A 22,469-nucleotide genomic window follows, 5' to 3' on the forward strand; every position below is an offset into this window, starting at 1 on the left:
AGGTAAGGAATCTATCACCGTGTCTCTTTCAGATACAACTAGTATCTGCAGGCTCGTCCTGCAACACTGTAGAAATGGCAACAAAAGAAGCCTCATCCTCAATTTGTGGAGAAGATGGAGCAGAGGATATGGTAGCAAGATAAGGAGTCTACGGCTCCGACCGACATAAGACGGCGTCATATAGACATCCAACACTAGGGATGTCTCCAGCGCTGAACGACGTTGAGACTGAGTCGTATCAACATCCACCAATACAGATGTCGTCTGCGTGGTGGTGGTGACAAGCCACCCACTGCAGCGCCACTGACAACACAGCAGGAAGCCTCACCGGACTATTCCCCGACATCGGAGCGACTTCAGTTACAGAGCCAGGGTCCTCGATCAACGAGGGCGAACCTGCCAGCGAACGTCTAACCAGAGTACCCTCCACATCTTTAGGGCCCAAAGGCGCTTCAGGGAGAGGCACTAACCCTAAAAAGGGTTGTAAAGCCTGAAAATACAGTTCCATTGGGGCCCTAGTTTCCCCCTCACCAGGATATGGTGGAAAACTCAGTCGAATCCTGCACAACCGCCTCCAGTAGGGACTGGGACTAACTAGCACCAGCTTCACGACTTTGTGAGGCCGAGGGCCTCCGTGACCTCGAACCCTTTTGGCTCGATTTACCGGACTTTGACGAGCGACGTTCATAGTAACAGCTCCTCGTCTTCCACAGGAACGACTTCGACCTGCCACGAGCAGGAGCCTCAACAGGAGGGAGATAGACGCCACTGGATACAGGACAGCCGAGAGCAACTTTATCCGACGTTCCCGTAACTACTTGGGCTTCAGCCTCTGATGGGCGACGCACTCCTCGGAGTCGTGGTGCTCTCCTAAGCACCACAATCAAATAGTATGCGGCTCCGTCGCCGACATTTGCCACGTACAGGTCTTGAAAGTTTTAAAGCCCGACACTAAAGACATCGAGTTGGCCAATGAAACAATCCGGGTGGGTGTTGTAAAGCATATTTAGAGAAAATGATAGACTTTTTTCGGGAGGAATGAGACCTCGAGTGTCTGATAAAACACTATGATCTGATGGTGGTTCTGTTTTACCTAAAACAAGCACACATTTACTGGAAACCCAAAAGCTCATTAAAATGGACAGTGGACAATTTCTCTAGACTGTAAGTAATGGAACAAGTGTAGCTGACATAGCAGGAAGAAATCAGAACAGCAAAAACAACTGATTGCATAGCTTCCAAACACAAGAAATCTAAGAGTGTCATGGCAATACAAGGACAAGAGAAGTCCAGCCTTGCAGCTACCCTGAATCCAGGAGCCAGAGACAATCTACAAAAGAATAGCAGTCACATGCAGGCGGTTCTTTAAACGCGACAGAGGCAGGATGGGGTGAAAGCTTTTAAATAACAGTGCAGGTGGTAAGAGTCCCATTGGAGAAGGAGGGACACAGGTGGAGAAGTATTGGTCACAGAGTAGGTATAGCTAACATTGGTGAAAGGGTAAATAGAGCAAATTTCAAATGAAGGTGAGCAAATTAATTTCCAACCTTTGTCTATTTTGTGGTGTACAAGCTGAAAGAACAAAAAAATAAATATATTTTTCAATTTAAAGTATGCACACACATACATTTGTGTGAACAAAAGTATATTTGTTTGAGTGTTACAGGGTTTTTATCAGTTTCTTGGCTCAATGATTCTACCCAATTGTGCAAGTCACCATGGGAACTTAAGACATTGGGTTGGTAAGATGCCTAAAAAAAAAAATACTTTGGTAGCCGCCACAGGCCTAGCAGAAATTACAAGAGCAGGTACAAAGGTACACATGAGCCCACCTTCTTGCCCAAGAGAGCAACTTTGAAAAAGTTTGAAAGTCAATGGAGTCTAAAGTGTGTCCTACTAAAGGCCGGATTAAAGTACTGCAGTTCAGTAAAGGGGCTGGTGCCTGCCAACTGTTGCATGGAACATCACCTCGTCAGTCCTTCATCTTGTGCATTTCACAATAATCAAGAGAGGCCACTAAGCATTCTGCAATGGCAACCTCATCTAAAAGGCTACCTTAGGGATAATGACACAAAGTGCACGACCGGACCATCAGGGGAGAAAAATGACATCCCAGTTAACTATGGAAGACATTTCCAAATTTAGGAACACAGAGGGCGCTTATGGCTGAACTCAGGAGAAATGTGTCTGGCAAAAGAATGAGTTATGCCACTAGTCACTCATTGCAGTTGCTAAGGCTTGGCGGAAGGGGAGCTGGGTACCCTTTCTACAAAGCTGCTTAGGCCTCATCACATGACTTGAGAAGAGCCTCTAAGATGGAAGGCTGGTGCAAGAAAGCTGCAGGCACCTCAGCAGAGAGCTTGGTGCAAAACTACAAAGGGTACAACAGGCAAAGCCTGTTGCAAAGCATCAAAAGAAATCCCTGCCTGAAGCCCAGCACAAGAGTGTATAGGCCAAATACAGACCAGACTTGAAACACCCAGTTGTTTCCTGGCCACTAAGGAATTTCAGTTAGAACAGGAGGGTGTGTGTGTGTGTGTGTGTGTGTGTGTGTGTGTGTGTGTGTGGGAGGGGAAGTGTTAGGGGAGACGGGCAGACCAGAAGGAGAGAGGAGCCTTTGCTTGGCATGATTCAAGAAGAAAGAGAAGATGCAGGCCACCAAAAGAAAGTCTGAATGTTCCTGGTGAACTTGCCGACGAAAAACTCAAACATGCAAGTAGTAAAGAAGATAGACGTACCTAGTAAAAAAAATGAGGTGGAAAACTAGGCAGCTACTAGGAAAAAACATCATGAGAGTCGGCAGTGAAAGCAGGAAGGAGCTCATGTAAATGGGATTTGTCAGCATATCAAAGATATGCTTGGGAAAATTGCTGTCCAATGATCATGAAACTGAATGAATCATGAGCAAGCCGGGTCAGGAAAATTGATCAACACTGAGGCGCGTTCAGAGATCCTGTGCTGACCAAAAAGAAAGAATTGCAAATACGTCCTGATGGAAACATTTTCTACGTAAACAGAAAACTGCCCAGCAAAGCTAAAATAGGTGAAGTTCTAATTTCTGGTGGCTACTAAAAGTTATTGTTTCATACTTTTTCAAAAGGGTAAAAAATGAAAGGCCACAGTTTGTTAAATATATACAGCATATGAACTTCAGAAGAATCCAATGATGGAGGAATTCTGTCCTGTAATGCAGCTTAATGTCTGGCTTAGTACCACATGCTGGCCTTTTTGAAATGACCAATTTGGAAGTTTGTGCTCATTTTGAACTTTCAATCTGAATCTGGGGAGAAGCAGACGTTGTATAACCCTTTTCAATAGCTCGCTGCTTCTAATCTATTATTGAAGTCCAGCATTTAAAAGCTGTACCAGAGGATCACAATCCAATGAAAGTTGAGCTTTGGGTCTCTTTGTACGAAGAAGGCACCTGACTACCTCATGATAATGCATCCGTATATACTGTAAGTAGGTCCCAATTATTGGAAAGAAACATTCTTCTCCAAAAGTAGTCATGCTGGCAGTGTCCATTAGGTTCACATGATGTGCACATATTTGGTGGTTATGCAAGGAACATTCTGGAAGAGCAACATGCCTCTTTCTTATTTCACTAGTATTCAACTCTTCAGGTGAGTGTGGAAAATGTGCCTCTAATGGATGTTATTTCCTCAATTTAATATGTAATTTCAGAGCCTTAGGGATGTAAATAACCGTCCTACTAACATTAATGCCATATAACCTTGCATGTAGTACACGTTAATAAAGTATTATAATTCTATTATAGTAAACAAAGAGCAGGTGAATCTAAGGGAGAGTCCTGCAGCATTTGAAAATCATCACTTGTTGAAACTTACATGCTGGACCCATTTATAGTCAAGAGGTGCTAACTATCTTAATAGATGTGCCCCAGCTGAGGAACTTGGTGGCTTCTTGTTTAAAAATTGCATATGGAAGACATAAAAGGGTAACCTTTTGTGGAACTGAAATTTCCCATGTCTAACTAGTAAGTATCAAATATGAACATTGGGTCCAAACTGCAACCCTATTACAATATAGGAATATGTTTCTTCTTTGAAGTGAACTTTAACCGCATTGGTATCAACTTGACACAGAACATTCAAAAGTCTGTCTTTTTGCAAGTAAACATACATACATTTGCCTTTTGGCGTCACATTCTGAAATGTATTTTATTACGTCACCTGCTTAATACGGTTAAGCATCTCAATAATATAGATATAGTCCAAATAAACCATCCCTGCAGTCTCCCAGTCCTGTATGAGAGTACTGCGCTCAGGCGAAGCCAAGTCTTCCAGAAATCCCTTCAGGTATTCATATTTCTCATTAATGATGGCATCTGTGGGAGTACAGCTATGTATTAAACATCTAGTGAAAGCATGGTTTTCAAGTTTATAGACAAGAAGCAGATCAAATAATGTCAATCGGTCAAAAATTTATACAATTTGGAAGTGCGTTTACTATTACATGATCTACAAACCTGCCCGGAAAAGAAAAGAAATAGGACATGGAGAAAATACCAGGCATGGTAAGGACAAAGACAAATTGATGCAAATCGCTCCACACCTGCAAATGGTCATGGTACTGCTAAACTTCTATTCATACAGAATTATAACAGTTATTCATCTATACACAATAAATTTCATGAGTTCTTCACTTTATCCAGTACCATTAAATGTTCATTACTTGACTATAACTATTCAGTTTGGGTATGCTTTTCATATGGCCGTAGGATCAACCACATTTATTTGAATTGTTAAACTGCGATGCATAAGGATAATGTTACTTACCCAGTAAGCATCTGTTCTTGGCATGTAGAGCTGTAGATTCACAAGCTTTGCATACTCCTGCCATCTAGTGTTGGGTCTGGATGTTTGCAAGTTGTTTTTCTTTGAAGTCTTTCCAGTCACGAGGTAAGGTGACTCCTTCTTTCGGTGATAGTGTGCATGTTGTAAGAAACTGGCTCTACATATACTACACCAAAATGAGGTATAGTGTGTATAGACTCCAAGTGTCCCCAGAGGTTAAAGTTAGATAGAACCTTACTAGTAAAAGTGGTGGCTTGGTCGAGCAGTAAGGCAGTATCAGAGGACAGTGTTAAGCATTTGATGTACACAGTCAGCAAATGAATTCACACACAAGAACTGAACTCTAGGCCAATTGTTTTTGTATAAAAATACACTTTTTATTTTTTAGAACCAAGCAAGTCTGGCACAGGTAAGCATTAAATACTTAAAAGTAATAAGTTACTGGATATAGAACAGTTTGAAAATGCAATAGAAATTCTACTTTGTTTGATTTACAGGGGATCAGTAGTATGTAACACTTAGCAAATGCAGTACATTGAAATGAATAGGCTTTTTCAGTAAATTACAGGCAAGTTACTTTTTACGTTACTTTTCTAACTCAGTGCTGGATACCTAGATTCAGCACTGGGACATTTCCTGAAAACAGGTAAAAAGGAAAATGCTACTTACCAGTATGCATCTGTTCTTGGCATGTAGAGCTGTAGATCCACACACTTATGCATAGATCGCCATCTGGTGTTGGGCCCTGATGTTTGCACTTTGTTGTTGTCCTGTAAAGTCTTTGGAAGTCAAGGGACAGATGGCTCCTCCTTTGGACAATAATGCGCATGGGCATCGACTCCACCGTCAGATTGTTTTTTTGCCAAGAATGGAAATGATGGAGTTTTGAAAGAAACTCCAAAGATGTCCATGTATGTTGTATCGAAGTAAGATTGTACTGGAACAGATAAAGGTAGCCGGGGAGGTGGGTGGGCGTGTGTGGCTCTACATGCCAAGAACAGATGCATACTGGTAAGTAGCATTTTCCATTCGAGGCATATGAGCTGTAGATCACACACTTATGCATAGATTGCATAGCAGTACCCCTCCTTAGCGGCGACCACCATATCTGTTGCAGTGGTTTGAAATAATGTTTTGAGTACAGCTTGGCCCAAGCTAGCTTGTTGCTTTGCCTGCACATCTACACAATAGTGTTTTGTGAATGTGTGCGATGTAGACCATGTAGCTGCTCTGCAGATATCATCTAAGGGAGTGTTGCCTAAAAATGCCATTGAAGCCCCTATCTTTCGGGTAGAGTGGGCTTTAGGGGGAATAGATAACGTACATTTTGCTTTGCGATAGCAATTTGTATACATTTGACAATCCACCTTGCGATCCCAGATTTTGATATGGGATCGCCTTTATGTGGTGGTGAGAAGGATACAAAGTTGTTTTGCGAAAAGATTTTGTCCTGTCAATATAATAAAGGAGTGCTCTTTTTAAGTCTAGTATGAAGAGCTCTTTCTGCAACTGTTTGTGGTTGCGAGAAGAATACTGGCAACTCAGACTGATTGAGATGAAAAGAAGAGAACTTTAGGAAAGAATTTGGGATTTGTTCTGAGAACCACTTTGTTATGATGGAGTTGTAAAAATGGTTCTTCAGTAGTTAGTGCTTGTAGCTCGCTGACTCTTCTAAGAGAAGTAATGGCCACAAGGAAAGCGACTTTCCATGTAAGAAAGTGGAGCTCGCATTTATGCAGAGGTTTGAATGGAGGGCCCATCAGTCTTGTGAGGACAATGTACTCTAGGAGGAATGATTCTTTTAAAGCCTTCCATAAATGCTTTAATGGCAGGTACCCTGAATAATGACAAGCGTTGTCTTTTTTGTAATTAAGCTGCTATGGCAGCGAGCTGTAGCCTAATAGATGTGTATGCTAGATTACACCTTTGAAGATGTAGTAGGTAACCTATGATGTGTTGAATAGACACATCTAAAGGATTGATGCTGTTATTACAGTATATTACAAATCTTTTCCACTTGGCTGCATAGCAGGCTCTAGTGGTGGGGAGTCTAGCCTCTTTGATAACATTCATGCAGTCAGGGTGTAGGTTAAGGTAACCAAATTCTAAGACTTCAGCAGCCAGATCGCTAGGTTGAGCTGTGCTGGGTCCAGGTGTCTGATCTCTCCATGATTCTGTGTTAAGAGGCGTGGGGAAAGGTGTAGTTTGTGGTGTGGGACTACTGATAGTTCCAGCAGTGTTGTGCACCATGGTTGTCTGGCCCATGTTGGAGCAACTGGGATGAGTGTCAGTGAGTGTTGCTGCAGTTTGAGCACCACCAATGGAATGAGTGGGAGAGGTGGAAAAGCGTAGGCAAATTTCCCTGACCAATTCATCCATATCGCATTGCCTTTGGACAAGGGGTGCGGATATCTGGCGGCGAAGCTTGGGCATTTTGTGTTGTAATATGTGGCAAAGATATCCATCTCTGGCTGCCCCCACATTTGGAAATTCGGTTGAAGAACTTGTGGATGAAGTTCCCACTCGTGAATCTGTTGTGTCTGACGACTTAACAGATCCTCTATGCTGTTTTGGACTCCTGGAACGTGTTTGCCTAGGATAAATTTTTTTGAGGAATAGCCCACCTCCATATGCTCTGCGCTAATTGAGAGAGCTGTAGGGAGTGTGTCCCGCCTTGTTTTTGTAGATAGTACATTATTTTCATATTGTCGGTGAGGACTAGGACAGCTTTGCCTGATATTTGTTTCTGGAAATATTTTAATGCCAGAAAAATTGCTAGTAACTCCAGGTGATTGATGTGGAGTAATTTTTGCTGAGGTGTCCATTTCCCTTGCATGGTATGATGTAATAGATGAGCTTCGCAGACGGTGAGCGACGAGTCTGCTGTTAGTACAATCTGTGGCTGCTGTTAGTACAATCTGTGGAACCGGCTCTATGAACGTTCGCCCTTTGGAAAGGATGTGTGTGTTCCACCACTGCAGAGAGCGATGCGTGCGGCCGTCTAGCAACCCCAGATCTGTAATTTGACCTTGAGCCTGGTTCCACTGACGTGCTAAGCATTCCTGTAGGGGACGCATGTGGAGTCTGGCATGAGGTACTATGAATATGCAAGAGGCCACCATCCTTATGAGATGCATAAACACTCAAGCTGGAAGCGAGTGTTGTGGTTGGAATTTTGTAATGAGACTTTGTATGCTTTCTATCCTCGGTGTACTGGGATATGCAAGGCCTTGTGAGGTGTTTATTGTGGCACAGAGAAACTGTTGGATGTGGGACGGTTGTAGGTGAGACTGAGGTTTATGGTGAATCCTAAGTCGTGAAGTTGTTGGATTGTAGCGTATGTGTGATTTACACACTGGCTGTATGACTTTGCTTTTATGAGCCAGTCGTCTAAGTACGGGAAGACGGGAATTTGTTGTAGTCTCAGGTGAGCTGCAACAACTACTAGACATTTTGTGAAGACTCTGGGTGCTGTGGTGACTCCAAATGGGAGAACCTTGAATTGGTAATGCTGACTGTCCACTACAAATCTGAGGTATTTCTTGTGAGCGGGGTGAATGGGAATATGGAAGTAGGCGTCCTTGTGATCTAGGGTGGCAAGGAAATCGCCTTGTGTGAGCAGAAGAAGGACCTGTTGAAGTGAAACCATGTGAAAATGGTCTGATTGTATGTAAAGGTTTAGGGGTCCGAGGTTCAGGATGGGTCTCAGGGTTCAGTCCTTCTGGAATGAGGAAGTACAGAGTAAACTCCTGTGTTTTGCTCATGCAGGGGAACTGGTTCCATTGCATGTTTTTGTAGAAGGGAAAGCACTTCTTGCTTCAGCAGCGATAAATGTTCTGTTGACATTGGGCGCTGTCTGGGTGGTATGTTTGGGGGAGTAGAGGGGAGTTCTAGACAGTAACCGGATTGAATGATTTGTCTCACCCACCTGTCGGTAGTGATGTTGCTCCAGACAGGTAGGAATTGTAGCAATCTTCCCCCGACCGGAGTGGAATGGTCCAGGGAGAGTGGAGGGAAGTCACTGGGTGGAGGCGGAGCGAGTATTATTAGTTTCGCCTATGCCTTTGTTATTATTGCCTCTATAGCCTCCTCTATGATAACCTCTGGTAAAGGTGGTTTGGGTGGGACATTTGTAGGACGTGGAGGGGTTGTCAGAGGAGTATCCTCTGGAGGTGCCCCTATAAGAGGTGCGACAAAATGAACATCTGGGAGCTTGCGACTGCAAGGCTCAAATTGATTTAGCCCTGTTGGTGTCTTTTTTCATCGTTTCTAGAGATGAATCCACGGCAGGGCCAAATAGATGTTCTTGATCAAATGGTTGGTTAAGTATGGTATTTTGAACTTCTGGTTTAAACCCTGAAATGCGTAGCCATGAATATCTACGTAAAAGGACACTTGTGTTGATGGCTCGGGTGGTGTCTGCCACATCTAGAGCACAACGAATGGAGGTGTTTGTTATAAGTTTACCCTCTTGTATGAGGTCGTTGGTTTTTGCGTTGTATTTGTGTGGGAGGTGTTGTAATAGGGTTTCCAACTCATCGTAGTGTGCCCTATCGTATCTAGCCAGCAAAGCTTGTGTGTTGGCGATACGCCATATGTTGGCTGCTTGTGACTGTGTGTTTACCAGAAGCGTCAAGGAGTTTTGACTCCTTACTGGGAGGGAGTTAGCCCTCTTTCTGGCGTTGGACACCACTAAAGAATCCAATGGTATTTGTCCCTTGATGTAAACAGGGTCTGCTGGGGCAGATTTGTATTATTTCTCTATTCTGGGGTTAATAATCCTAGCCCTAACAGGATCTTTGAACACCTCAGGTGCGTGTTTAATTACCCCTTTTAACATAGGGAGAACAAAAGTAGACCTTTGAGATGTATCAAATGTGTCCATTAGAAAATCCTCCACAGGGTCTGTATGTAGAGCTACCCCGTGGTATTGTGCAGCTCTGAACGAGCTGGGTGAAACCCATAGTGTCCTCTGGAAGGGAAGGTCTAGAGGGATAGATGTCATCTTGTGGCACATCACGGACATTTGGTGTGCCAGAATTGTCCCATGGGTCGACCCCCCCCCCCAGTAGTGTCATCATCGTCCTGAGATGGTGAGGGGAGTGGAGATAGAGTAGGGGAGTGGTGTGGTGGGGGAGGTGTACAAGGAAGTCTGAGAGGAGATGTTGCATTGTCCCTCTTCTTTGGTGGAGACTGAGCCGGTATAGGCATGTCCATTGTTCTCTTCTTGGAGCTGAGAGTTAGTTGACCTGTTTGGGTTTTTAAGAGTTTTGTTGGATCTGGTTGAAAAAGCTCTTCTTGTGGAGGTTGGTCTTTTGGTGCCGATTTTTTCCGGTTCCGAAGGTTTGTGTTGCGCCGAATCTGGAGCCGGTTTATGCTGTTTAGGCTAGGAAATGTGAGATTTCGAGATTTCTGAAGGAGCCTGTGGAACTAGTTGTTGAGAACCTGTAGTCTTTGGTAGTGGTTTTTACTCGGTTCCGATGACTTTCTCGGAGTCGAGGGGTCAGTACCAGTAGGTTTCGGTGCAGAGTGTGTCGATGTGGAGCCAGTGGTCGGCACGGAGGGGGACGACAGTTTCTTTTTGGGTGCTGGGGATTGGGTTTCGGCACCGACTGCAGGCTGAATCGATCCAGAGTGGCCTGAAGGCTTACGTGTCGACTTTTGTTGGGCCCTAAGGCAGGACGTGGGAAGTCTTGTCCCGGTGTGTACCTAGGCCCAAAGGTGTTACCAAAGCCTTTTTCGGGGGTGGGTGGAGGGGGTCGGGGGTCGACGTCACTACTTACGACCCGCTGCCCTGTGGTGATGTCTTCAATGTCAGAGTCGTTGGCTTTGGAGGCGCTGACAAGGCCTTCTTCGACCCGCTCCTGCACATAGACGCCCTCCTGGAAGAGGTCGTCGGGAATGGATGTCGACGATCGAGCCATGCTTCTTCAAGCTCATATATCCTGGATAGTTTTCTCGGAGCGGAAAGAGACACAAGCTTGGCAGTCTCTGGCCTCGTGCTCCGGTGAAAGGCAGAGGTTACACACCTCATGCAGATCTGTGTGTGGAAACATGGATCCACATTGAGCACACTTTTTAAAAGGAGCCCTTTCCATGAGCCAGGTCTAATGGCGTAGGTAGGCCCGAAGGCCTTCTTCGAAGCCCGGAATCAAAGACTTCGAGCTTGTAGAGATGCGCATCGAGTAGGGAACGCGATCGGAACAATACAGGAGAAAAGGGTGAAGGATTGCACGTTGAAAGTTGGATCGGTAACGGCACAGCACTGGAGCGCAATAAACACATCCGAGTCCAATGGCGGGAAAAAAACAATCCGACGATGGAGTTGATGCCCATGTGCACTATTGTGCAAAGGAGGAGCCACCTATCCCGTGACTTCCAAAGACTTTCCATGACAACAACAAAGTGCTAACATCCGGGTCCAACACCAGATGGCGATCTATGCATAAGTGTGTGATCTATAGCTCATATGCCTCGAACATTAAGTTTTGGTTATTAGTGCGATTTATAAAGAATATTTTCAGATTTCAAAACTCCACACTTAACGTTTTGGAGCAGTACATTGAAATGAATAGGCTTTTTCAGTAAATTGCAGGTAAGTTACTTTTCACGTTACTTTTCTAACTCAGTACTGGATACCTAGATTCAGCACTGGGACATTTCCTGCAAACAGGTGAGTAAACACGTTTTGGTTATTTGTACGATTTTTAAGGAATATTTTTAGATTTCAAAACTCTACACTTAAAAACTTTTTGTTGAAAAAGTGTCAATGTTATCCTATGGGAGGAAAGCAGGTTAACAGTTCACAGGTAAGTAAACAACTGTGGAAATTATGGTTCTGGGGTTAGACTCAGGGGTCCGCCAGGGTCAGGGATGCACTGTTGTACTCTCAGCGGTACTAGGGCGGCCAGATGCAGAGTTTTGGGGTCCAATGTTATCCAATGGGGGATAGGGGACTCCGGTTGGTGGCTGCGGGCAAGCAGGCCACTGGGTTGTGGGAGCGAAGCTCCTAGGGCTAAGCTCATGGCACGTTGGGGACCAAAGTAGCACCAAAGGTGCCCACTCAGCGGCACGAGGGCTGCCGGGTGCAAGGTGCCGTTTTGAGGTTGGGTGCCCGGTTTTCAATGGAGAACCTCCGGGACAAAGTAACACTGCAGGCTCGGGGACTAGGATCTTCTGGGTGAGACCATCACTTCGAGGGGTAAGTTGGGATGTCGTGGGTTGGTTAGGCACCGTCGGTTTGGGCACTCAAGGCTGTTGGGCGTCGGGTGCCTTTTGGGGTCGGATCTTCTTACCAGCTCCTGGTCGGGGTTAGGGGGGGCCTTCTGGATTTAGGCTGCAGGCGTCGGATTGAGGCAGGTCAGGGGTCCCCAGATCTCGGATCAGGATCGCCAGGGTGACCTCGTGGTGTTTTTCCACTCTAGCTCGGGCGGGGTCGGCGGGTGCAGAGTGGGCTGGATTTGCAGTGTCCGGCTGGAGCCAGAAGCTGCAGTTTGAACAAGTCCGTTGTTCACGGGAGATTCAGTCTTTGAGGTGAGGGCAGGCAGATCCTCCGTGGTTTTTGAGGTTGCTGGCTGCAGAACACACCGGGATTTCGCAGGAGCAGGTTCGAGGGGAGACAGGCCTGTAGGGCTGGGGCCAAGTCAGTGGGTGTCATCCTCTTCTTAGCTCTGCACAGCTCTTCAGTCCTTATCTTCTTTTCTTGTCATTCCTCGATCTGAGGATGCAAGGTTCAGGGAGGCCCCTAAATACTACATATAGGGGTGTTACAGGTAGGTAAAAGGCAGGGACCAATGGATCCCTTCCCTGGGGTGGGTACATCTCCTATTCTGCCACTCTCCAGTGGGAGGGGGGCAGGAGCCTGTCCCTGGTTGGCTAGGTCCCCCATCCTCAAGATGGCGGGGACTTGAGGTAGTGCTTCACCTCGCCTCCCCCAAATGAAGGGTGGAAGTGGCAGAGGTGGGCACACCTCTCTTCCTCACTTGCTTTTTCTGCCGGTTCTCGCGCCCAAAGTGGGGGGTAGAAACAGTGGGGACCAGTTGCTGAAAGCAGCAAATGGTCTGGAGAGGCTCACAAAGGCGGCATGCCTTCGAAGCTTCTCCTTCGTGAACCCTGCCCATCCTGGGGGAGGACGCTTGGCACCTCGTCCCAGGATGTGCATTGTTTCAGGCCCCCGAGAGCAGCAGCTCTCGACCCAGGGGTCCCGAAAAATATCTGGTGGTGGCAGCCTAAGCAGCCACTCAGTCAGGTCACTAGAAGTTGGTCGAGTTTCAGGGGGCATCTCTGTTGTGCATTTAACATTAACTCCCACACTGGCATCAGTGTGGGTTAAATGTGCTGAGAAGTTGGATACCAAACTTCCCAGTCTTCAGGGTAGCCCTTATGGTGTTGTGGAGCTCGAAATGACAAACACCCAGCACCATATACTCTTAATGGCAGTACTGCACTTACAGTGCCACTACCTTAACCTTCCCGCTTGCCGATGTTCCCTCCGTGACACATGCAAAAACAACAATTGATGGACAGAATGCAGAACAATGTCATACATTCACCCCAGTACAGTGATCTGGGCCTAAATCCATCGTTTTTTTGCTCACCATGCCATTCCAGTTCGAACCCAGCCATATGCAAATCAGAACGGTGATGGATCAAACCCAGATCTGTTGACTGGGTGTGAGTGTTTGATTGGTTCTGATGCTCCGTCCATCACCCCCCCTTTTGTACCGCTTTGTCCGCCATAAGTTGGCAGGGTATGCTCAGACGTTGAGTCCCTTGCTCACTTTGCCACTGGATTGAAGCAAGCCTGGCTGAAGACGGCTGAAATGCCAGAAACCGGTCCTAGGAAGCTTGTTTCCGATCCAGGGGAGGCATGGCTTGGCAGTTCGGGCTGGACTGTTCCCATGAGGCACAGGGTCAGACTGATTTGCATATGGCCATGTCTGAACTGGGGTGGCAGAGTGGGCTAAAGAACGGTGATCGATCAAACCCAGATCTGTTGACTGGGTGTGAGTGTTTGATTGGTTCTGATGCTCCGTCCATTACCACCCTCTTTTGTACCCTCCGTGACACAGCACCACTCTACACGCAACAATTTCCGTGTTTCTCGCCCAGGATATCCCGACTGGGAATCCGACCCACTTCGTTTAATTAATGGCTACCTCACCCTCCAGGGACACGGGACTGTGTCCTCCTCAGCACCGCTCTAATTTCAGAACCCCGGTCCTGAAGATGATGCAAGGATCGAAACATCGTCGACCTTTCAGTGCAATTAATAGCGCATTACTCTCTGGTTCAACCAAATAATTGTCTCCATTGAACAAACTTGTTAAATAATTGCTAGAACCACCAACACTCACTGTATATATCTATCCACCAATTTTATGTTGCGCCGTTTTGCGCTGATTACACATTGTCACTTGCGCCGCCACTTGTTGTGTTACTTACACAATTGAGCACCAAGTCCAATTCGGGTTGTTTTCGCATTTCATGCCTACAGTGCTGCTACAACTGTACTTTATTGCATTTTGTAAATATATGATGCCAAGTGCACTATTCAAAAATTTGACCAGTCTCCCTTTTCCTTCCTTGCAAATGTGTTGTATATGCATTTCTAATGGTCCTGAATAATCATACCAGTTGAGAAATTGTGTTTTTTTTTTAACCAGGAATGGACTTGGGCACTGTAGGGGTACAGGGCTCATGCACCTGTACCCTCACCACTGGCATAGGGCACCCAGCTAGAGGGGTGATTGATGTATGCCAGGGCAGTGGTTTGTGGGCATGGCACACAGGGATGTGTGCCATGTCGACTCGCCTCACTTTGTTCTGCACCAAGACACAGCCTGCAAAGGCAGTGTGAGAGTGTCAGGGTACAGGGTCTAAGGGTGGCACAATAAGTGCTGCAGCCCTTAGAGGCCTTCTCTGGTCACAGTGCCCTGGGTACCTGTGGTACCATTTACCAGGGGCTGACATGTGGCCAGAGATGCCAATTGGGTTTAGGCTTCAATGCAGTTTTAGGGAGGGAACACAGGCCCTGGGTACCTGATTAGCAGGAGCCCAGGGCACACTCAGTCGAAGAACATCAGCAATTCAGCAAAAAGTGGGGGCAAACCATGCAAGAAAGAGGGCACTTTCTTACACATGGGCATCGACTTCATTGTTAGATTGTTTTCCCGCAGAGGGTGAGAATGGAGTTAGTTAGTGTAGAACAGAGATGTCCATGTGTATGTATGTAAAGTGAGAACTGCAACAACTACAGGTACCCGGGGAGGCGGGTGGGCGCATGTGAATCTACAGCTCTGCATGCCAAGACCAGATGCTTACTGGGAAGGTAACATTATCCGTTCGAGGCATGGGAGCTGTAGATACCATGCTTTGCATAGACTATACAGCAGTATACTCCCAACGCGGTGGTTAACCTGTAGTTGTTGTAGTGCCTGGCCTACATTAGCTTGTTGACTTGCTAACAAGTGCTTAGTGAATGTGTGCGGTGTAGACCATGTTGCTGCCTCACGGATGTCGGCTAGGGGAATATTCACTAAGAAGGCCATAGTAATCCCTATTTTGCGAGTGAAAAGCGCCCTAGGGGGTATTAGCCAAGTTCTTCTTGCTTTCACATAACGTCAGGATACATTTCATGGTCCATCTTGCAATGCCAGATTTAGATATGGGATTGCCTTTGTGTGGTGGCGAAAAAGCAACAAAAAGCTGATTTGTTCTGCAAAATTCTTTTGTTCTGTCTACATAATATAGTAGAGCTCTTCTAACATCAAGTGTGTGTAGAGCTCGTTCTGCTACAGAACCAGGTTGAGGAAAGAACAAGGATAACTCAACAGATTGATATGAAATGCAGAAACTACTTTAGGAAGAAATTTACGCTTGGTTTGAAGAACCACTATCTAAAGAAGCTGAAATAAAGACTCTTGTATAGTTAATGCATGAGTTCACCATGAACGATGAGAAAAGCAACCTTCCACGATAGGAATTGTAATTGACACCTGTGCATTGGTTCAAATGGTGGACCCATTAGCCTTGTGAGGACTATGTTTGAGTTCCATACTGGTGTAGGTGGGGCTCTTGGTGGTAGCACCCTTTTTAGTCCTTCCATAAAGACTTTAATCACTGGTACCCTGAATAGAGATATGTGTTGTCTGTTTTGTAAGTATGCAGCTACTGCTGCTAGATGTAAGCAAATGGATGTATAGGCTAGTCCAGATTGCTGTAAATGTAACAGATAACAGGAGATGTTCTACACAGAAGCATCAAGAGAATTGATATTGTTACACTAGATAAATAGTTTCCATTTTGCTGCATAACATGCCCTAGTAGTAGGCTTACTGGCCTCTTTTAGAATATTCATACATTCTGGTTGTAATTGTAAATGCCCAGACGTGGGTCCCTTGCTGACTTTGCCACTGCATTCAAGCTAGCCTGGCTGATGAGGGGTGTTAACCCGAAACCGATCTCAGGATGCTGGTTTCCGGTCCAGGGAAGACATGGCTTGGCAGTTCCGGCTGGTCTGTTCCCATGAGGCACAGGGTCAAGACTGATTTGCATATAGCTGTGTCTAAACTGGGGTGGCAAAGTGAGCCAACGAACGATGATGGATTCAGCCCAGATCTGGGGGTGAGTGTCTGAAAGGTTTCAATGTTCCGTCCATCATCTCTTTGTGTTTGGTAATTGTAACTGACCAAACTATGACTTCAGGAGCCAGATCTCTAGGGTGAGTTCTTTGGGATTTGAATGCCTGATTTCTCCATGGCTCTGAGTGAGGAGACTGGAGTCCAGATGCAGCTTTTGGTGTGGACCTGACAGCTCGAGCAGGGTGGTGAACAAGGGTTGACGTGCCCATGTGGGAGCTATGAGAATCAGTGTGAGGAATGTTCGCCTGAGCTTCCGAAAAACCAGCGGAATGAGTGAGTGAGGCGGAAAAGCGTAAGCAAATATCTTACCAGTTCATCCATAGGGCATTGTTTAGTAGAACGGGTGTGGGAACCAGGAGGCGAAGCTTGGGCATTTTGTGCTGTGGTGAACAGGTCTGCGTGAAGCAATACCCAATTCTGAAAGTGAGGAAGAAGAACTTGGGGATGAAGTTCCCACTCGTGGATTTGCGGTCTCTGTCTGCTGAGGTCTGCAATCGGATTGTTTACTCCTAGGAGAGGTTCTGCGAGGAGATAAATCTTGTGGTGTTCAGCCCTTTTCCAAATGGCTTGTGGTAGGCGTGACAGTTGGAGAGTGTGTGTCCCCCCTCCCGTTTTTGTATAGAGTACATAGCTGTCATGTGGTCTGTGCGGACTAGGACAGCTTTGCCTATGAGGTGAATCGGCAAGGCTGAGCGCTAGAAACATTGCTAGTAGTTCTAGGTGATTTATATGGAGACTTGTGCTTTAGACACCACAGCATTTGGAATGTGTGATCGAGCACCCTGTAGTGAACAGGTCCATACAAGTAGAGGTGGTTCAGAGAGATTTATTCAGGATAGTTATAAGATCACAAGAAGATTAGAACAAGACCCCACCAGGAGCAGCCAGCATGCTGCTCAGCTCAGCCAACTGTGTCTCTTTCACGTCCAACATTCCATGTTATGTCATAACACCAAGATTCCATTGGTAGGGCTAGAATAACATCAGAGCCCAGTTACAACAGATCACCCTTTCATCTATATATAAAAAATACAACAATGAAGAAACAAGAAAAAAGCGGAGGAAATAAGAAACATGAAACCACTGAAAGAAGAGAGAAACAGGAAAGGATAAGAAAAGCAAAGAAGAGAGGCAAACCAAGATATAAGAACCAGTGAGGCAAACCAAGATATAAGAACCAGTGAGGCAAACCAAGATATAAGAACCAGAGAGGCAAACCAAGATATAAGAACCATCCTCCCTTCTGTACACAAAAGAAAAACAACAAAATAACATCGTCCGAGAAAAGGAGAAAAAGAACACAAATAACTGCCCCAATACATACCCACTGGCCAGAACAGGAATGTAAGAAGGCAGAAGAGGAATGAACCAACAAAACTTAGGACTACAGGATGTGGACTACACAGAGAAAGAAAACACGGCAGAAAAGCAGAGGAAAACTAAGAACCCACACAAGGCACCAGGAGAAAACATCACAAAAGGAACCGAAAAGAAGGAAACAAGGAAGATGAGGAAAAGTAAAAGGATAATCCTCACCCAAGTCAAACACCATCATCAATACATAATAACATATAGTGTAAAGACAACAGTGCATATTAATAATAGAAAGCTCAATAAAATGAAAACAAATATATGTGAGGTTCAGGAGGCCTATAACCCGAAAGAACAAGTTACTAACCTTCGGTAACGATGTATCTGTAAGAAACATTAGTTAGTTAGATTCCTCACCTTAGAATATCCCCAGGCGTCAGACTGGATCCGGAAGATTTTTCGTCAGCAATACCCCTTGCGCGTCGCTAGGCGTCGTCTGCGGCTCCGCGTCCGTCGTCGGCGTCGTGCGCCGGGATGACGTCGTCGGAGTACTTAGACGCCGCCCTCGCGCGCTGACGTCAGTTCTTGTACATAGCCTTCCGCGCCAGGAACGCAGAGCCATGCAAAGACCGACACTGGTGCCAAAAATAAAATCTAGGGGCCTGAAAGGACAACCTTAACCCTAGATGTCAGTTCGCAGAACGGGGAGGATGGGAGGGTCGGTGAGGAATCTAACTAACTAATGTTTCTTACAGATACATCGTTACCGAAGGTTAGTAACTTGTTCATCTGAAAGAAACACGTTAGTTAGATTCCTCACCTTAGAATAGATACCCAAGCAATACCATCCCCGGTGGTGGGTCTGCGAACCAAGATCACACCAGAAAGTCCTGGAGGACAGAACGGCCAAAGAAGCCATCCCTCCGGACTTGGCTGTCAAGGCAATAATGCCTGGCAAACGTGTGTAGCGAAGCCCACGTCGCCGCCTGACAGATGTCCTGCAAAGGGACTCCCCGTCCCAAGGCAGTAGTAGCCGCTGTGGCCCGAGTAGAATGGGCGCGCAGCCCAACAGGAGGGTCCTTTTTAGCCAAGGAATAGCAGATTTTGATACACAAAACGACCCACCGAGAGATGGTTCGTTTGTGCACAGCTTTCCCCTTCTTAGCGCCCACGTACCCAACAAAAAGCTGGTCGTCCACCCGGAACTGTTTTGTGCGGTCCAGATAGAAGGAGAGCGCACGTTTTGGGTCCAGACGGTGGAGCCTCTCTTCCTCTTTGGAAGGATGCGGAGGCGGAAAGAAGGTGGGCAAGGTGACAGACTGCCCAAGGTGAAATGGAGTCACCACTTTAGGAAGAAAGGAGGGACGAGGCCGAAGGACAACCTTGTCCGGATGAACAGATAGAAAAGGAGGCTTTGAAGATAAAGCCTGGAGCTCACTCACCCGTCTAGCCGAGGTGATGGCTACCAGAAAAGCAGTCTTTAGAGTGAGAAGACGAAGAGGGCAATTGTGAAGAGGCTCAAAGGGAGCGCACATCAGGAATGTCAAAACCAGATTCAAGTCCCACTGAGGCATTACAAAAGGGACAGGAGGGAACGTGTGTGTAATGCCTTTGAGAAAGCGTGTAACCACAGGGGACTTGAAAAGAGAAGGCTGATCAGGAAGCCGCAAGAAGGCGGAGATGGCAGCAAGATAACCTTTCAGGGTGCCCAGGGCAGAGCCCTGCCGGGCCAGAGAAAGAAGGAAGAGGAGAACCTCAGAAAGAGGGGCGGAAAGGGGATCCACAGCCTTTGCTGTGCACCATGCCACAAATTTGTTCCACCGGCAGGCGTATACCGACTTTGTGGAGGGACGCCTGGCTGCCAGAATGATATCACAGACTTCAGGAGGCAAGTCAAATGGCATCAACTGCCGCCGCTCAATCTCCACGCATGGAGGTGGAGGCTGGACAGGTTCGGGTGGAGGACCGTCCCCTGCTGCTGCGACAGAAGATCCTCCCGAAGGGGCAGACGTATCGGGGGATCGGTCAACAGACTGAGTAGCTCGGGATACCAGTATCTTCGTGCCCAATCCGGAGCCACCAAGATGACTTGGGCCCGGTCGTGCCTGATCTTCTTCAGCACTCTGGGCAGAAGTGGTATAGGCGGAAAGGCGTACAACAGACCGCAACTCCACTCGTGACGAAAAGCGTCGCCGAGCGAGTGCCGCCTTGGAAATTCCAACGCGCAGAACTGCTGACATTGCGCGTTCTCTTCGGTGGCGAATAGATCTAACCAAGGCTCTCCCCACTGCTGAAAGAGGCCTTGCACCACTTCGGAGTTCAGACGCCATTCGTGATCCATCATGCACCGGCGGCTGAGTTCGTCTGCTCTGGCGTTCAGAGAGCCCGCCAGATGTTGAACCACCAGGGTGACGCCCTGGTGTTCCAGCCATGTCCAGAGGCGCAGAGCCTCCTGACAAAGGGTCCACGACCCCACCCCGCCCTGTTTGTTGCAGTACCACATGGCGGTGGTGTTGTCCGTGAACACCTGCACGACACTTCCCCTGACAGAGGGAAGGAAGGCTTTCAGTGCAAGCCGGATCGCTCTCAACTCCAACAGGTTGATGTGGAGACGAGACTCCGCCGGAGACCAGAGGCCTCTGATCTCCGCCTCTCCCATATGGCCACCCCATCCCAAGAGGGACGCATCCGTCACTACGACATGCTCCGGTTGGGGAAGGGAGAGGCTCTTGCCCTTGACCCACTCGCGGTCCGTGAGCCACCACTGCAACTGCTGTGCAGTGCCCTCCGAGATCAAGACATGGTCGGACAGGTTGCCGTGATGCTGGGCCCACTGAAATTTCAGGTCCCACTGCAGAGCCCGCATGCGCCGCCTGGCGTGATGCACTAGTAGGATGCAGGAGGCCATCAGCCCCAGAAGCCGCAACACTAACCTGACCGAAACCCGGGATAGAGGCCGAAAGATGGGAATCAGGGCCTGTATATCCCGGACCCGCTGTTCCGGTGGATGGACCCGGAACTGCGCCGAATCGAGAACCGCTCCGATGAAGAGGAGCTTCTGAGAGGGACTTAAGTGCGACTTCGGCACGTTGATGGAAAACCCCAGCAAATGCAGGAGATCCGCCGTAGTCTGGAGGTGGGAGACGACTGCCTGGGGCGAGCCCGCCTTCAACAACCAGTCGTCGAGATAGGGGAAGACTGGGACCCCTGATCTGCGCAGATGAGCTGCGACCACCGCCATCACTTTCGTGAACACCCGAGGGGCACTGGTGAGGCCGAAGGGGAGCACGGTAAACTGAAAGTGCTCTTGGCCCACCGTGAACCGCAGGTAACGCCGGTGGGCCGGCAGGACGGGGATATGGAAATATGCGTCCTGCAAGTCCAACGCTACCATCCAGTCTCCAGGGTCTAGGGCAGCTAAAACCTGAGCCAACGTTAGCATCTTGAACCTTTCCTTTCGGAGGAAGGCATTGACGTTCCGGAGGTCCAAGATAGGGCGCAGGCCCCCTTTGCCCTTCTTGGGAACCAGAAAGTAGTGGGAATAACAACCACGACCTACTTCTGGACTCGGAACGCGCTCGACGGCCCCCTTGGCCAAGAGAGCCGAAACTTCCTCGCGGAGAAGATCCAAATGATCCCCCGAGATACGGTGGTGCTGCGGTGGCATGGCTGGAGGGGTCGTCTCGAAGGGGAGGGAGTAGCCCCTTCGGACGATTTGCAGCACCCACCTGTCCGATGTTATGGACCGCCAGTGGAGCAGGTGATGGCGAACTCTGCCGCCCACTGGCGTGGTATGGGCCTGAAAGCTCGGACTAGGAAGGCTTTGAGGCGGATGCTGCCGGGGTGGATGTGGGCTGACCACGTCGGCCTCCATTTCCGCCACGGCGGAAGCCACGTCCACGACCGCGCGCAGGTTGGTTCTGCGGCTGGTGGCTTTGCGAACGTGAGGAGGCGCCCCTTCCTTGGCCACGAAAGGGGCGAAAAGCGGAGGTGTGCGCCCGCGGAGCCGAGAGGCCCAAGGACTTGGCCGTAGCCCGGGAGTCCTTAAAGCGGTTCAGCGCACTGTCCGCCTTCTCACCAAACAGGCGAGTGCCATCAAAGGGCATGTCCATGAGGGTGTTCTGGACATCCCCGGAAAATGACGTGGACCGCATCCAGGCATGGCGGCGGAGCGCCACCGTGGTGGAAATCGCCCGACCTAGCGAGTCCGTGGTGTCAAGCCCACATCTTATGGCGTGCCGTGCTGCATCCCTCCCATCGGCCAGAGCCTGGGTAAGACGCGTCCGGACCTCCTCCGGACACAGGGGCAGCACGTCCTCCACCGTATCCCACAGGGAATGGGAATAACGGTCCAAGAGACAGGCGGTATTTAAAGACCGCAGGCCCAAACTAAGGGACGAGAACAGTTTCTTGCCAAACTGCTCGAGTCTCTTGGAATCCCGGTCCGGCGGAGCGGTCGGGAAGGAGGATTGGGAAGTAGAGGCCTGGATAACCAGACTCTCGGGGGTGGGGTGTTGGGACAGGAAGCTGGGGTCGCCCGGAGCAGGGCGGTGGCGCCTGGCAACGTTCCTATCCACAGGGGGAACTGTGGAGGGCTTGGACCAGGTGCCCTGCAGAACGTCAGTGAGGGCCTCGTTAAACGGCAGCAGAGGCTCAGTGGAGCTTGCTGAGGTTTGAAGCACCTCAGTGAGGATGTTGG

The 22,469-nt window shown here is 48.0% G+C and overlaps 1 protein-coding gene across 7 annotated transcripts in view; it reads right to left on the reverse strand.

Moving 5' to 3' along the window:
* Positions 1–22,469, reverse strand: part of NUP98 (nucleoporin 98 and 96 precursor) — a 791,668-nt gene that overhangs the window by 53,897 nt on the left and 715,302 nt on the right. For all 7 annotated transcript variants that reach the window (XM_085623457.1, XM_085623456.1, XM_085623459.1 and 4 more), the window contains one exon: positions 4,194–4,348. In XM_085623457.1, the coding sequence (XP_085479583.1) occupies positions 4,194–4,348 (155 nt within the window). The remainder of the gene's footprint in view (positions 1–4,193; positions 4,349–22,469) is intronic.

Source organism: Triturus cristatus, chromosome 8, assembly GCF_964204655.1.
Source record: "Triturus cristatus chromosome 8, aTriCri1.1, whole genome shotgun sequence".
Classification (NCBI taxonomy): domain Eukaryota; kingdom Metazoa; phylum Chordata; class Amphibia; order Caudata; family Salamandridae; genus Triturus; species Triturus cristatus.